At 35.4% G+C, this 16,374-nt stretch overlaps 1 protein-coding gene across 2 annotated transcripts in view; it reads left to right on the top strand.

The window, feature by feature from the left end:
• LOC124160121 (glycerol-3-phosphate dehydrogenase [NAD(+)], cytoplasmic) overlaps positions 1–15,697 on the top strand; it is a 44,706-nt gene extending 29,009 nt beyond the window's left edge. The window contains exon 9 of one of the 2 annotated variants that reach the window (XM_046535887.1): positions 15,431–15,697. In XM_046535887.1, the coding sequence (XP_046391843.1) occupies positions 15,431–15,440 (10 nt within the window). In that variant the 3' untranslated portion in view covers positions 15,441–15,697. Of the gene's footprint in view, positions 1–1,419; positions 2,046–15,430 lie in introns of those variants that run through there. The other variant, XM_046535881.1, reaches the window with a different exon arrangement.
• Positions 15,698–16,374: the final 677 nt, after the last annotated feature.

The following is a 16,374-nucleotide window of genomic DNA, read 5'->3' as shown; positions in this document are numbered from 1 at the left end:
GAACACTGCTGTTTTGAAATATTTATTATGCAACCAAAATTACCAAAAAAGTGTACCTCGGTTCCAGAGTACTGAAGGGCATCTATGTGTATACATGTTATGTGTGTAAAGAGTAATTATTTTTCTAAAAATTAGAGGAATAAGTTATTATGTATTTGCAAATTTTAATAATCATTTAACTTAATAATAGTGAATATTAAACTCTAAACTATCATTATATCTCATTTTCATTAATTAAATTAAATTTTTAAATGAAAACATCAAGAATAATGCTAGAAACCCTTGAAAAAGAAAATGGAACACTGGCGAGCCATTCGGAGTTTTCACTATATTGCAGATTTCCATGGTTTCCGTGTTAACCCCATTATTATTGGCATGTATGAGTGCCAATACTGCAGACTTTTCAAGGGATATCATGCTCTAGACAAAGAATATTGCTTTTGATTAATTTGTTTCCATCGACACAAATTCCTCATATTGTGGTCATCAAAAAACTTAGTCAGGTACAAATAAATACTTTTTAGACCAGTATTGAATGCACAATTATCATTAAATGAATGAATTCGAAAAATTATAACTATAATCAAGGAAAAGCCTACAGACTAGCCAGTTCCATACATTTATGGAGTTACCTGCTTGTAATGTGCAAAAATTCCAGAGGAAAAATCATCTGCCATAACCATTATTGGAACTTGGATCTTCTTAATTTGTGGCAGGTTTGGGAGGTCTGGGTTGAAATCCTGGTGAAGGGAAAATTTTTCCTCTGTGGAAATTTCTCACATTAATTGCATCTTCCTGAGTACTCTGTTAATGTGTTACAATGTAAATGTAGAAGAATGTTTTCCCTGGCCATTGTTTTTTTTTTGCTTTGCATTAGTTTTCTTCTAAAAGTTATGCATGTTGGTTATTTTATCCTTAGTCCTCATCTTTGCTTTCCATGTAATTGTTTATGTTGGCGCTATATTGAACTTTCCTAATTTGTCTGTGCATTAAATTGGAGTGCATGCTTGAAGCAAGGAGTTTTTCTCCATCAGATGATCAATCACAAGTCTCCTTTTCTGTAATGTGGCCAATGTATATTAATTTGGTGCATTGTAAGTAATTTGAATGTTAATTTTTTTCATTTACCAAATTGTTTAGTAACTTTGTCCCGGGGTGAATTTTTTAATAATATGCTTCAAAATGAAAATTTTGTAAAAACCATGGAGTGTGTGAACTAATCAAACAGCCAGATGCAAAGAAAAGCAGTGCAAATTATGTGATTATCCTGTTACATATTTCAACTTTCCTATGGTGGGTAGATGGAGTATTTCCAAAAATGTGATTCCCAGGTGCAATTAAGGTGCATGAAGTGAGGCAAGGGGTTTATTTTTCTAGGAAATTCTATAATAGTTATGAAATTTGGGACTCTGATTTCAGCTGGAGATGTCATCTGTAATTCATTCATATGTTTGTGTAAATGAGTGTTGTGTCAAATTTTATGGGATTCCTGAGGAGAGAGAGAGGGAGAGAAAGAGAAGTCTAACAGCATCTACTCCGAGGTCTTCCTTCTACCTTATTTGTGGACATTTATTGCTTTTTCTGTGTCCCATATTGTTTTGTTTAGATCATTTGTTAAAATGGTTATTGTTAATTTTTTCTAAGAATCCTTTTTTTAAGAGGAAATAAGTTGAGAAAATTACAGGGCATATTAGAATTTGCTGTATTTCCTTTTAGTGGTCAAACTTTTTGGGTATAGAATTGAAACTGACAAAATCATAAATATAACTGTTGCAGTTATTTTTATGTACCATTCTTTTTGGTGCTTCAATAATTGTATCAATAAGCATACAATGTAGTAAACTTTTGGTGGTCAGAAAAATTTTAATTATTCATATGAAATTTTGCCAAGTATTTTACTAATATTGCAGCATTTGAGAGTATCTTGATATTGTTTTCAGTCACACTTTTATATTTTTGTTTTTGAAAATAAATTTAATGTTGAGTTATGAGGGATTACTGTTTTGTACTAATGTGTGAATGTCAATAAATGAAAGTGAATTGATTTTAATGTAAAGGGGTTAAGTGGCATGCTTACAAAAGGTTGTGACTAACCAATGTCCCCGAGTTGGTAATATCCTAACTTCCCATTTATTCTTTCACACAGTTTCATGTGTATCCTCTTTGATTTAATGGTACACATTTCTTCTGATAAAGACTTTCTTAAACACAGGTAAATTTTTTATGCTTGAATACATTCATTTGAATATTCAGTACTTAATGCCATTGAACTTCATAAAATATGCTGTTATGAACAATAGTTGCATAGATGGCAATCTGAAACTTGAAAATATGAAAAGATATCTGCCGGAATTCTTATAGTTAACAATAAAATTAAACCCTATTGAAAAAAAATAACAGCAAAACTTTCTTCTGGTTTGCTAAATAATTCACTGGTAATATCACTAATGAGGCATTTGTATATTTTTTGTTTCTTCCTGATTAAGCCAAATTTGCCTATTGTTGTCAAATATAATGCGTCATTCCTATGAAGTATATTCACATTTAATTCTGTCAATTATCTTGTCTTTTAAACTCCTGCTTTGTGATTTGTTTGACCAGGGCTGTCTATATTTTCAAAAGTGTTTTTGCTGTGATACTGCTGCTGGTTACTTATGTGGGAATACTACTTTCCGTTTTTTGTAAGGTTTTAATTAGAGATGTGCGAATAGTATCCGCGAATACTCGAATACCTCGAATACTAGAAAGTATTCGATATTCGAGATTTCGAATAGTTATGCGAAAAGTACCGCCTCGAATACCTCGAATACTTTGAATTTCGCGTCATACACTGTCGCATGCACGTCGTTGGTAGTGACTCGGAAAAATGTAGAGAACTGTAGTCATTTAGTGCTCGCAGCGCCGTTTTACGCAAGTTGACGAATTGCATCAAATTCGTGGATTTTAGCGGTGAAAAGTGTTCGACGAGGGGAACCGAAAATAGTCGGGTGAAAAAATCCGAAAATCCCCGATTCCCCCCACCAGGAGAAACTCAGTGCCGTGGGATAGCAACCTTAGGGCATTTCCCACGATCCTCTATCCCCCTCCATTCAGCACTCGCCTCAACCACTCTCACGCTTTCCTCTTCGCCGAAATCAAGCAAAAGGTCCCAGCTCGCGCAGGGATCGCATTACGAAGACCCCTGCTTCGAAAAAAATATCGAGTTACGAGAGCAATAAAAACGTGTTTCACGCCCTCCCCCCTTTTCTCACCCACTGACCTTTTTCTGGCTACCTGCTTCGAAGTTCCCCATTTCTGGCGGTCAACTTCTGTGTGAGTACCGTGGGATACTTACATTAGCGCATTTCCCAAGGTCCGGTATCCCTCTCCATTCAGCACTAGCCCCCCCTCTGAGGCTTTCCTCTTCTTCAAAATAGAAAAAAGGTCACAGCTCGCGCAGGGATCATATTACGAAGACCTTAGCTTCGAAAAAATACGCGAGAACAATAGAAACGTGTTTCGGGCCCTCCCTTTCCTCCCCCACTGACCTTTTTTTTCCTACCAGCTTCGAAGTTCCCCATTTCTGTGGAGGTCAACCGCTGCATGAGTCATCTATTAGCACAAAGGGTGTCTAAGAATGACTTTCGTCAATTGATGTTACACCTTTATTGAATTGAAATATTAGTAATGTGCGCGTAATTTCAAAAAGAATAAGACCAAACACGACGTATTTCTGAGTTTATTTAAGCATTTTACCCAAAGAAATAAATGTCAAAACACGACGGAGAATTAGCATTCTGGCGAAACTCGATATGAGCAGCAGAGCTTCTCGGAAGTTGATGCGGTATTTTTTTTCCGAAAACATATATCAAGTTACAATTTATGAGTGGTGCTATAAATCTTTATTGTTACAGTCACAGACAAAAAAATATTTTCTCAGAATATTTGGTTTCTCCCTGATAGCAATTCCAATTCATCTTCTTATCTCGTGAGAACTCCCAAAGATGGACTGAAAATAATTGAAGAAAATCCGGTGGAAAAGAGCTTGTATTTTGCAAAATGCCTCAGATTGTCAGCTAGCACTTGGCAGCAGGAGTGGGGGTAAAGCGATGTTAGTTGAATTAATTATATGCCCAATTGTTTCCATAAAATTAAATTATTCATTAATCAGCTAAATTCCTGTTCGAATCATTTTAAGGAAATCAAAATTACTCCCCAAAATCTTGTGTTGCCTGCTGCTTAGGCAACCGAGTCAAACATTCCAGCATTCATCATTTAGTATTCGAGGTATTCGAAATTCGAGGTATTCGAATATTCGAGCTATGATTTAATATTCGAATTCGATATTCGAATTCGAGAAATCTGCTATTCGACCCATCTCTAGTTTTAATATTTGTAATGGGTACTCATCAAGCATTCCATGAATGACAATTGCATGATGGTAAGTTACTAGTGGTGTCAAAACTTGGGTGTCAGCTATATTCAAGTAAAATGAAGTAAATAGTGCTTCCTTGGCTTGTGGCTGGAATAATGGGAAAAATCCAGCAAAATGTACTCCATTTCTCCATTGATTTCGCATTATTTTTCTGCTTTTTTGTTTCTGAACAAATTATAGATAATTCTTGGGAACATGTGTACTTAAAGTTTTGGTTTAGATACCAATTATTATGAATTATGCTTAGTGGTACCCTTAAAGAAACTTGTCACTTGGTCCCTTTAGAACCTATGTAGAGATTGGCCAATTAATTGGAAGATTTTATTCATATGGATATCTTTTCATGGCCAAAATTATGCACGTGTTGCAGCTTTGAAATAATTTGTACTAATTTAAACTAAGAATTTTACTTTAATTCTTAATTATAAATATAAGCCATTATGCTTTAATGCCATTACTTGTGTAGCATAAAGTATTTTGCTGACTTCATCCATCTTCATTCTAAATTAGATTCTTCTCTTATTTTGTGATTCTTATGAGCCGTATTTTTAAAGTCTGTTTCATATTGTTGTTAATTACATCAGTCATCTAATTGTTACTGCCGAGATTAGATATGAATTTAGTTCATAACTGTAGTTGTTTGATAATAAGGTAATTGACATAAATGAATTGAGTAAGTCACTAAGGGAGAAGGTCATACCTGGTTTTGGTTTGTAGTATACCTCTTCATTGATTTCAGTGAGCACCCTTGCATTTGCTAGCCCTGACACCCAAATCCAATTTATTTTCAATTTTTGCTGCCATTTATATTATTAAATATTATTGTCAAATGAATGCCAGCAGAAAAAGATTGTTATGTTATTTTAAGTTAAAAACATACATCTGTGGTCACTTAGCTTGAATGTAAAGACATGCCATGAGTGTTATCTTCTTCTTCATTCTTCCTGTTTTCATATCGATTTTATAGACTTCTTTATATGTTAGTCATCCAGTGAATACACTTTATGGCAAAGGATTTTAGAGAGTAGAGGATGCCTACGTTTCACAGTTTTCATTAGGTTTTGTAGATGAGGTGCTAGGAATTTATTAGGGAGAAGGATGCAGAGGGTAATAGAGTGATTTGGTGGAAATCTATTTCACCTCCTCATTGAATACTCAAGGTTTTGCTGTTTCGACCATTTTTAGTGTTGAAAATTAAATGTTATGTATTGATTGTGTTCTTACTGTGTGTATCTCTGTGTATTTTCTATTTCACTGAAGTGAAAAAAGTTGATAATGATATACCTATATATGTCACCTCTCATGGAAAATAATGGTGCTTGATAGTTAAAGTAATTTTTGAATGAAATTTTAAAATGAAAAGAAAGCACTGCCAATTTCAGAATTGTTCTACTTCAAACTTTCTGCCAGAGCCATTTAAAACTTGCATTTTCAAACATCCATGGAAAGGCTCTGGGGAAAGATGAGTATGAGGAAAGATTAAGGAATGGCCTAGAATAAAGAGTAGGTATGAATTTATCTTCTTAGTTTTTTAAAAGTTCAAGGGAAGTGACTTAACTTCTTTCATCCTTCTACTGTGGAGTCATTATTCTTGCTATCACCCACCCTCCCATACATTCCAAGAATTGATTGACTCTGTCTTACCATTAGTAGGTACTCTTGTTGTTGCTTTTCCTTCTCAATTTTAGCATTTTACTTATTAACATTTTGTGATAAAATCTTAGAGATATCTATGTTTTACTACATGGCAATTTGGATGATTAATGCCAGATGACATTCAAAATCAGTTTTATTTACCCAATTGAAATTTAAGTTAAAGTGATTAAAATAAAGCATGAATTATGAACGGACGAAATAGGTATGAGTCCTTTTTATGTTTCCATTTTTACTGTTTAAATAACTCATCTGATGCCAAAATGGCATAGTCCATTTTTTAATCAATTTTAAAGCTATAAAAATTTTTTTATGTACTTCTAGCACTATTTATTATTTTGAAGTGTGAATGTATTTTTAAGTTCCTGGTCAGTCATTCCTGGTCACTATCAAGTGACTGATAAAAAGTTCATTTCATTGTCCGTTGTCTTAGTTTTTCAAATCTCCTTCCTCTATACACCATCTTGTATTTGTTGTGAAGTTTGTACAAATTGCATTATTTTAAATATTTTAATTAACTGCTGCAGATTTTTGGCTATGCATACAGTTTACCCATGTTAACACTTTTTATTCTGTTTTTGTGCCTCTACCAGACTCCTTGCGACACTCCTTACCATAACCTTTTTTTTTGCAATTCCCCTTGATTTTATCCCCGTTTTGTTATATTTGTGTTAACACTGCAGTCTCTTTATCATTTAAATATCCTGCATCCTGCCCTTAATTTTTTCAGTTAGAATTTTTCGGTTCCTATTTGCTTTGCATCTCTACTTGAACTGGTCAGCAGAACACTAGTGCAAAAAACTGGTGTGTCAAATATAAGAGCGGAACAGAAAGAAGTTTATTTTTCAAATATCATGTCATGCTTCCATGAAGAGAATTTATTGACCATTAACGTCATATGAAGCCCAAATTGAAGTCGTTATCGATGATGACTGCAGTTGGTGAGAGGAAGAAAACTTTGATGGCATTATCTTAATAGTTATTAATTTCTTACAAATAGGATTGTTTTCAATATTTATGATGCTCATTTTTGAATTATGCCACCATATTAAGTGGATGTTCAATACACCAGTAAGCTAAATTTTCAAAAATTTACTATTCATGTGTGAATCTTCTAGTTTTTTTGTGAATAGTTATGAGAGTGCCTCTAATAAGGTGAGTGACAATAGTGCTATTGTCTTGCATTTCAATACAAGTTTTTAACATGGAGGGTGCCTTCTGATACCTGATGAACTATCAGGCAAGCTGTGACAATGAAATGGTAAGTGGGTCTTGTACATGTGAAATTGGTTTTACTATAACCTTGATAAAGTGTTTTAAAAATGGGACTTGAATGTTGAAAAAATGTTTGAATATAACTTTGGATTTAATTAGTAGCATATTTGTGATTAAGTGATGCCCTTAAATTATTCCCTGCTTTTGTAGAATTTTTTCAATGTTACAATTTCCTTTTTACTAACCAAATTGCTAGTTCTTACTAATTATTTCTGATTATATGAAATATTACACCATCCAAGTAGTGCAATGAAGTTGATCACCTTTCTGTTTCTCTCATTTCTGTTAATAAACCTCCTAAAGTTCTGAAATCCATTGGGGTGGCCTGAAAATCTGTTATTATTTGGACATTGTATTCTTTGGGCTCAGTCCAAATATTATCCATCAGTTTATGTAATTGTTCTCTTAGACTAAGTCTAATTAGGCAGTACTTTAATGGGGACCATTTTACTGCCAGCTGTTTGGTGACAATTGTTATGTGTGTTCTGGTTGGTTATCAACCCCTGTGAAAAAAATTGTATAAACCTGTTTCAAATTTTTATACATTCTTACTACCATGGCAATGTGTAAGAATGTATAAAAATTTGAAACTGGTTTATACAATTTTTTCATAGGGGAAATACTACTCCTGGAGACAATAAGGGCATCAAAATATCAAGAAACTTAGAATCCTTATAGATAAAAAAATTGAATTTTCCAGATATTATTTAGCAGTGCTTTCAGATATATTCCAATTGATGAGAATGTACTCCATTAGATGTTATTTACATTTTTATTAATCCCATTAAGTATGGATAGTGGTAACAAAGGGAGAATGGTGTCCTCACTTGCATGTTTCTGAATATTGTAGAATCCATCAGCATTGGCTCTGAATCTAGTTAGGACCAGCTGAATGTAAATGTGTTGATAGCAGAAGATAACTGGTAGTCATTGTAGGAGTGAAAGTGCATGTTGTTGTGAAAGAAAGTGTCAAGAGAAAAGAAGATGGGGGAAAAAAGTTGGGGTCAAGAGAATTTCAAAGAAGAAGCCTTTTGATTTGGCTCCATTTACCGCAGAAATCACTATTAAATTGATTTTGGATAATCGCTCTGTTTTCAGTTGCCTTGAAACTACAGCCTGATGATTATGATCTTGCATTGAGACTTATAGCTTTATGAATTTTCTTCAGCTGATTTGGAAAACTAATTAGGTTTCTCGTCAAGTTATTGTTGTGAATGGTATTTAAAGCTAGGACAGAATTTTTGATGCAATTGGAGGTGGAGCTCTATGTCCATCAGAATCAACTTTAGAAATATGCGTCTGTTTTAATGCAGTGTAAGGTTGAATTAATTTTTGTGTACAATTTGAAAAGTAAGTTTTCTCAAATAAAGAAGGTGGAAATTCGTGGAAAAAATTATCGCATCTTTCTGGTGCTTACTACTGTAGTTAGCAAAAATAGTAGAATGTCATGATTTTTGTCACACTTTATTTTGCGTTTTTGTGGCATACTTTCACTATATGTTCAAAAATTATTTGATCATTTTTTTCATAAGAGTTATTGTACTCTTGAGGGGGGCTACTTAAAACGCCTAATCCTGTCCATCATATTCAGAATATACTACTTACGTTGCATTTCTGTGGGCCAGCTCATTTATGATGCTCCTGCAGTGTGTCCCCTTAGTGCCACTCATTTGGTATTTTCTGATTTGATTGTAATAGTTTTTAGGTTTGCATCAACTTCATTGCTTCAAAGGAATTTGACCCTAATTTTAATACTGTTCATAGCAAGGCGTTCAATGTGTGATTCCGTATACTTAGAGCTTTCACATTGTTTAAATATTATTCTCAGCTCATGGTTGCATAAATAATCTTGATATATTATTACTTCCTAACAATGGAATATCTTTTTGCCTTTCTTCAAGACAGGGTCTGCTTAAGAGTATTCCTGAAGGTTGTCTATGAAAATACATTTTCTCACCTTTCCTTCAATATTTCAATTATTCGTGTATATTTTCTCAATATTTTTTGGAAGTGCATCAGAAAATTACCGGTCTCTCTTATTACTCTACTATAAATGAAATTCATTTAATGCTTTAAGTGCTTGGTGTAGATATCATCGTTCTAGTTTCAAAAACTGATATGGACTAGCTTCTAAAAAGTTGTTCTCTGCAATGTGTGGCAAGTTTATATTTTTTCTGTCCTTTTCGCATCCAGATAACTTTTATCCTTTTTGTCCTGTAAACTTCTTGCTTGAAATACCATCAATCAGTTCTTCAGGATTTACTTTTATAATTGATAGTTCCTTTTTCATCGTAATTCAATCCAAAATTTTGGAATGATGAAAATTCTAACTATAAATACAACTGTATCAGGAGAGACTTCAAGTAATCCACGTTATGTGAGATCATTCAAACAAGAGGAAAGATAAGTGCATTCATGACACATCTTAGAGAAGATCTCTTACTCTCTCTCTCTCTTTCTTTCTCCCTCTTCTTTCTTCATCTTGATGACAAATTTTTTCAATGCCAGAAGCATATGATGGTCAAGTATATCTCTGATATACTTTTGAGGTGCTTATTCTTATTATGCATTGTTATCACATTGTTTTAATGTTAAATCTACAGCTTTTAGAATTTCAAGTTCAGTATGATTTGTAATTACTACATACATTGGCCTGCAGAAGTGTGAATGTAAAGTAAGTTGTTCTTTACATATGTATAACAATATTATAATTGTGGAGTTGAATTTTGATCCTTTTTATGCTAAATCCTGTTGACATTGACGTTGGCCTCCTTTTTTATGTGTCTCTTAAGTGATGTGTCTTTTTGAGCTTCATCTTTGGGACTTGGGTTACTTGGTTTGGATACTTGGTTTTATACTAATAATTCCTACAATACTGTGGTGTATTAGTGTTGAATTTTTGCCTTATTACTAATGCTTACATTTTTTAAATTCAATTTTATAATGATGTGTCTTATAAAAGGGAATCATTTGACTGGCATCACTCTTATCATACTGGTATCAAAATGATTGAAGTAGCTGAATTTTGTGAACTTTAGTGTGACATGGGTATGGGTTTTTATAGTGTTAAAGTAATAGGGTTGAGAATAAGGTATGTTTCATGTGCCATATCACTAATATTTATATTTCCTATTGTTATGTGTACTTTAAGCAATACTAACTGTAAGGGACATAATCACTGTCATTCCTGATTATTCTTAATTTTATCTTTTATTAAAAAGTCTTGACAGATGAAGCCATGTTGAGTAGGTATCCTTAGCAAAAGTGGTTACAGAAGTTTTAAAGAATGGCATCATTGACTTAGGCTGAGTCTGTGTTATTTGCTGCATAGTCTATGAAAGGGTTGTGTAGTAAGCTATACAGCAATTTGGGTGGCTCAAAAATAAGTGTTGCCCTTTATAATGGTACTTCCTCTTAGGTATAGTATTAGTTCATTGGATTCATTCATAAAGTGAGCTATTTGATTTCACCTTTGTATTTTGTCGATGAAACAAAAATATCTCACGACTCGCTCTTCTCTCTTGCAAACATATTCATCAGCTAATTTAATGGTAGTGGTTCTCCCTCCATTATTATATACTATTTTATTTTATCAAAAATCATTATCACCTAATGTTAAGGTATCAAGATTTGTATGTTTTTCATTTTACTGTTATCAGCGATAATATTCCTTCCTGCTAAATATTAATCTCGTGAGAATGCAATTACATTATTCGTTATTTGCCCCTCGCGTTCACGCAACCCACATTTCAGTAGAGTACTGAGGGTAGCCACCATGACGTGGGCAGTGCGCTTCTGTTGGGGCTAAACACGATAGGCACATGTGTAATATTTCAAACCCTTCCGTGTGAACGGCGGTGAAATATACAAGAATTGCCATGAGGAAAAATTCCCCTGGACCGGGAATCGAACCACGGACCTTGGGCTTTCTGGGCCAATGCGCAGACCACTACGATATCCAGGTTCTTTAATTCCCATGGCAATAGGGTAGTTTCCTTCATCAAAGAAAACGGAAGGCATTGATCACGATTCGTTACCCACCATAAGTGTATTCATAATATACAAATTATTTGGTTTTTAGAAATACCGGTTTAGACGAATGGCAAGGGTCAATTTTATTCTCATTTGAAAAAGGCCAGATTGGCGCCCATGCGATGTCACTCCACGTGACGTCACAGGGACCTAGTTTCTATACAAGTAGATAGGAGTTCATTGAACGATTGATGTTCTTGTGTAAAACTTTTAGAGCTGCTTTTTCAATGGATGCATGATTTTTAGTTGTAAGTTTGGTGTGATGAATGCTATAAAGCGTTAAAAGCCCGCTATTCATTTTGAAACACCCGCTACTACCAATGCATGCATGAGGCACAGAGCTCAGCGAAACATCTCTTAATAATAACCCATTAAAATTACCTAAGTTCGGAAAGTTTTCCTCGTTTGATAAGGTATTAATAATCATTATTTAAGCCAAGCGCTACCAGCTAGCACGAAACTCTGCTACCTGCTAGCATCCTACGTCCTATCAGCGCTCAGAGCCTCGCCCCCAGGTCACCTCACTTGCGGCAGCGGGAGCCAGAACGACGTCACACGGGAGTTTTCCCGGCATTCATACTTAGCCGTCGCGTTTTCGCGCGCTTGAAAATTTTCCCTTTTCATTTAATCGCGAAAAATAGATGTCGTCATTTAAAAATCTAAAAGCGTGAAATACGTACTCCAGGAGTAATAATCTTTCGATTTAGGAAATAAAAAAATAATAGGAAACCACCCTATTATACCGAGGCTCATGGTACTAGGTGTTGGAACTACCATCGGGAGATCCTCAGCTCCGTAGAAAAGTAACTACGTCCCACATTTCCCAAAATCCACTATCCCCGACCCATCAGTGTTCAGACCGCCGTCTAACTTTTTCCTCCCCTCCGTGCCCTCCCAACAAGCCTCTGGCACGTCAAATCATGGCTTGCTCAGGGATAATGTTACGAAGACCATAAATCGTTCGAAATAAAATATGAAGTTACACGAGAACGTGTTTCACTCCTCCCCCTCTCTCGCCAACTGATCTTATTCATCCAGCCTTATTCAAAGCTCCCAGTTTCTCGAGCCTGAAAAATATGAGTCACCTATTGTGCCCCAAAAGTGTCTAACCATGACTTTCGCTTACGTTTCAATCTACTTTTCGTAGAAATCTTGTAAAATCAGCTGTTACAATGGTGTAAAAGTTATCTGCATAGTGCAGGTATTCGGAGAAATAAATAAACTGTGGGATCTGAGGGATCTAAAATCTGAGGGATATGTTATAAGTCCTATCTTTATTCTATATGTAATACTGATCCAGATAAGTAAAATGGATTAAACTTTAAAATTTCTCTGAGCTCTGGGGGGGGTGGGGGTTATCCCCCAAAACCCCCTTCGCTGCGCCCCTGGTCAGTAGGGTTTATTCCAACCGTGTATATTGCGCGACACCATCGAGTGGACTAAATTTCATTTGACTCCTACCCTTTGACATCTCTTGAATGGCCTCAACTATTCCACAAGCATAATGTAGTGATTAACTGAGAGTTACTCTAGCCAGTGCAACTCCAGGGATAGTGGGAGCGGGTGAGAATTTACATTGCGGCAAGGTTATACCTAGTGTAAGAAAACCTATAATTCCAGTATAATGCTGTAGCCAAGTCTCTCCAAGTTTTTCCCACGTTTTCCATGTGACAATTGGTGAACTTCGAGGACAGTATCCGATAGTGCCGCTCTGGTATGTAGGCGATGAAAGCGATATAGTTTCCTAAAGGCATGATCATAAGACTGGAATTTGCGTGCAGAGTTCCTTTTGTTGGGAGGACTCGATTGTTTTGGGTTTGTTTCGGCCAACTTCAGCTTTAGTTTGGGTAAGAAATCATTTACTATACAATGGCTGCTGCCCCAATCAATTCTGATTGCTATGCCATTGCGATAGTTCAGTGTACTTAGCGTAATCGTAATATTCAACCCAAAAGTCACGGAGATCTACCATAAGAAAGGAAAGACAACGTACAGGTGTTTCATAAAGAGTATGCCGTTTAAATCGTTGGAAACATTCATTATAATGTACTTTGAGAGGGACGTGGAATTGAAAAAAATAAAATATTCTTCGCTTCCAGCGTTAATATTATTCACCTGTGTAATTTATTTTTTTGTATTCAGTTTTTGTAATGGAGGGTATACATATACGCAATGAAAGCATTCACTAGGTGTGCCTTCCTCCCCTTGGCTCAGCACTAGTGCGAAATTTCGCTGTAGTGCTGTCTGTTTCGGCGTAGGTATGCTATCGCGCAATCTCAATCTTCGAGCCGAGCCGGCAAATATTAAAATGTATTTCTCGGTAGATAGTTGGTAGTGGTGCATCATGAAACAATATCTTGATTATCAGTAAGCCGAGGAGAAATATGATTGTAAAAGATTTTACTTATCGCTTGATTTAAGAATATGAATCAATGTTTGATCGATGCATGATTAAATGGTGGAATTCAGTCAGTTTGCGATACCACTTAAGGGACAACTGCTGATTGGTTTTTTTCGTAATCCTCTGAGGAAATACGGCGGACTTAACGAAATCGCGTTTCTAACCTCTTTAGAAAGAAACTAAAAATATCATTTTATTGAATGCTTATGGTCACCCAGAGAGGAAGGTAAGGGAGAAGTGCTCCACAATTCCCGAGGGCCCTAAAAGGGTCGCTTGGGCACGTATTTAACATTCTTTAAGGAGGAGGAAAATGTGAAATCTGCATGTCCCAAATATCTTTGAGCAGGCATATGAATACCAACATCATGAAAGAGAGAACCTGGCCGGCAACCAGGAGGTTCATGCTTCGAGTCCCAGTCAGGCCGCATTTTTACCCTCTGATTTCTGGCTTTTTCCACCTAACACAGCACCGTTGTCCTCGTCCTTTTTCTATTATATGTTCCTATCCCTTTATTTCTTTGCCTCTGACTTTATTTGAATGTTTGCGCTTCAGGCGTCGTGTGAATGAATGAAGTAAAGTAACATTATGAAAGAAACATTTTTGCATATTTACGTCTCAGTAACGCCTAAGGCAAGAAAATAATATTTCATTGCAGCACAAGGACTTTGTGGTTGATCCTACTGTCTTTTTTGCCTGTTTTTTCATTGTATTATTTTACCTATTTTTACCATTGGTTTAAGTTGTTTTCCAACCTGTGTGTGCATTTGGTCTTCTCCATTACAGATGTAGATTTCGAATAAGTCCCTTTATTAGGGAATAGACCACCCCTCATTTCCATGACATTTTCTATTTGTACCTCTTCAAAAGTGAAGTGAGTAATTCCGTGATCACAGCATTGATTTGAGGGCTCCCATCAAGACAACCCATCAAAATTTCTGGAGGGAAGTTCAAAAGATAAAATGTGAAAGTGTCATGGAAATGTCGTGCAATGCGGTTGTCGGTATTCTTGAACACCGCGATCATCTTATCCATAGATTAGCATTTTTACGTATCACGAAATCGGATCAATTTCTCATTCCTTGTGCTGGCTCACGGCAGTCCAAAGCTGTATTTTTGCTCATTACATTGAAATATAGCATAAAATTTCCGCTCTCTTTCCGATCAGTTTTAGCCAGCAAGCCTTCTTACGAAGCAATCAAAAGCAAGCAGAAATATCATAACCTCATCTAAGAGAGGAAAATCGTTATTCAGAGCTCATTATTGCCCTAAATAAGGGACCATTGAATTGGTTATACCCCATTTTGAGGCAATATCATTAGTTATCATTAAAACGCAAAAATAGGTCACTCCGATATTTTTCCCAAGCTAAGTTTTAAATTGCTAATGATTTCTGAATTCTATTTTCGAACAGGTCTACGCCATAAAATTATTAATCTGGCAAAAATTTATCTAAAATTATCCCCTCCATTTATATAAGATGGTGTTTTTCTTAATAATTCAAGGTTTAGAAGGGTGCCTTTGATCTGTTTAATCAGTCGCTACAGAATATGATTTTCAACCTTTGAGAGAGAGGTCACATAGACGGTCGTCGGCCTCGGCTCAAAGCTGTCGACCTCAGTTTCGCTTAACTCCTCTCTCTTAATTATGCTTTCAGGGTGAAGTAGGTTGCTGAATTGAAGATGGAAACCAGCAACGTACAGCCATGGCCTCCGCTAGAGGACTCCTGCAATCAATCGTTTTTCTGCTGGAGATAAGACAAATAGTCAATCCATTATATCCCCTCCCTTCCCACGAGCTACTTGTATATATTATGTGTATAATTATAAATATGTACATAATTGTTGGTGAGATTACGGTATGTAGCTCCTTAGAAAACTGTTGTTGAGGAAAAAATAGGTCGTTAATAAAATGTTGTAGCGGGTTTATTTCTTTAATTTTTGCGACGGTTATATTTGCTGTGAATTTCTTAGGGAACACTGGAGTACCTTGGATTTGAAATTTATTGGTAGGCGAAAAATTGATTATTTTATAAGGTGTGCCCATCACTTTGGTTATTCTTAAAATTTAGTCTTACCTTCGTTACGAGAGTGAGGATAAATTGTACTCAATACTAATTCACAGAGCAATCATTCTTTGCCTTGCTTCTTTCCATAGTAACTTCTCCCGAATATGAAAAATAGATTATTCACATTAAATGAGGGATCCATTGTGAGATGACAGAAAAATCAAAGATTGTAGTCATCATCGGTTTTCAACAACCCCTTTACGTCCTGAATCGCTTTTTAATTCGAAAATGCTTACTGTGAAATTTTAATTTGCTGAATTCTGAATCATAATAATAATTTTCATTCTAGCATATATTTTGATATTTTTGGGACAAATGGGGCAGAAAAACATAGATGCACGCTTATAGTTGTATATTTGGTTAAATTAGATACATACTTTTATTTTAAAAAACTAGTCAAATTTAATTTTGACAGTGATCTTGTTTAACCAACGATATTTGAGCGAACGGCTAGTATCTGGTGATTATAACCTTTTTTCCTCTGGGAAAAAAGCTGGCATATCGTTCGTAAAGTGTTCATTCATGAAGTTGTA

This window comes from Ischnura elegans, chromosome 1, assembly GCF_921293095.1.
Source record: "Ischnura elegans chromosome 1, ioIscEleg1.1, whole genome shotgun sequence".
Lineage (NCBI taxonomy): Eukaryota > Metazoa > Arthropoda > Insecta > Odonata > Coenagrionidae > Ischnura > Ischnura elegans.
This window is presented reverse-complemented; position numbering and strand designations above follow the sequence as displayed.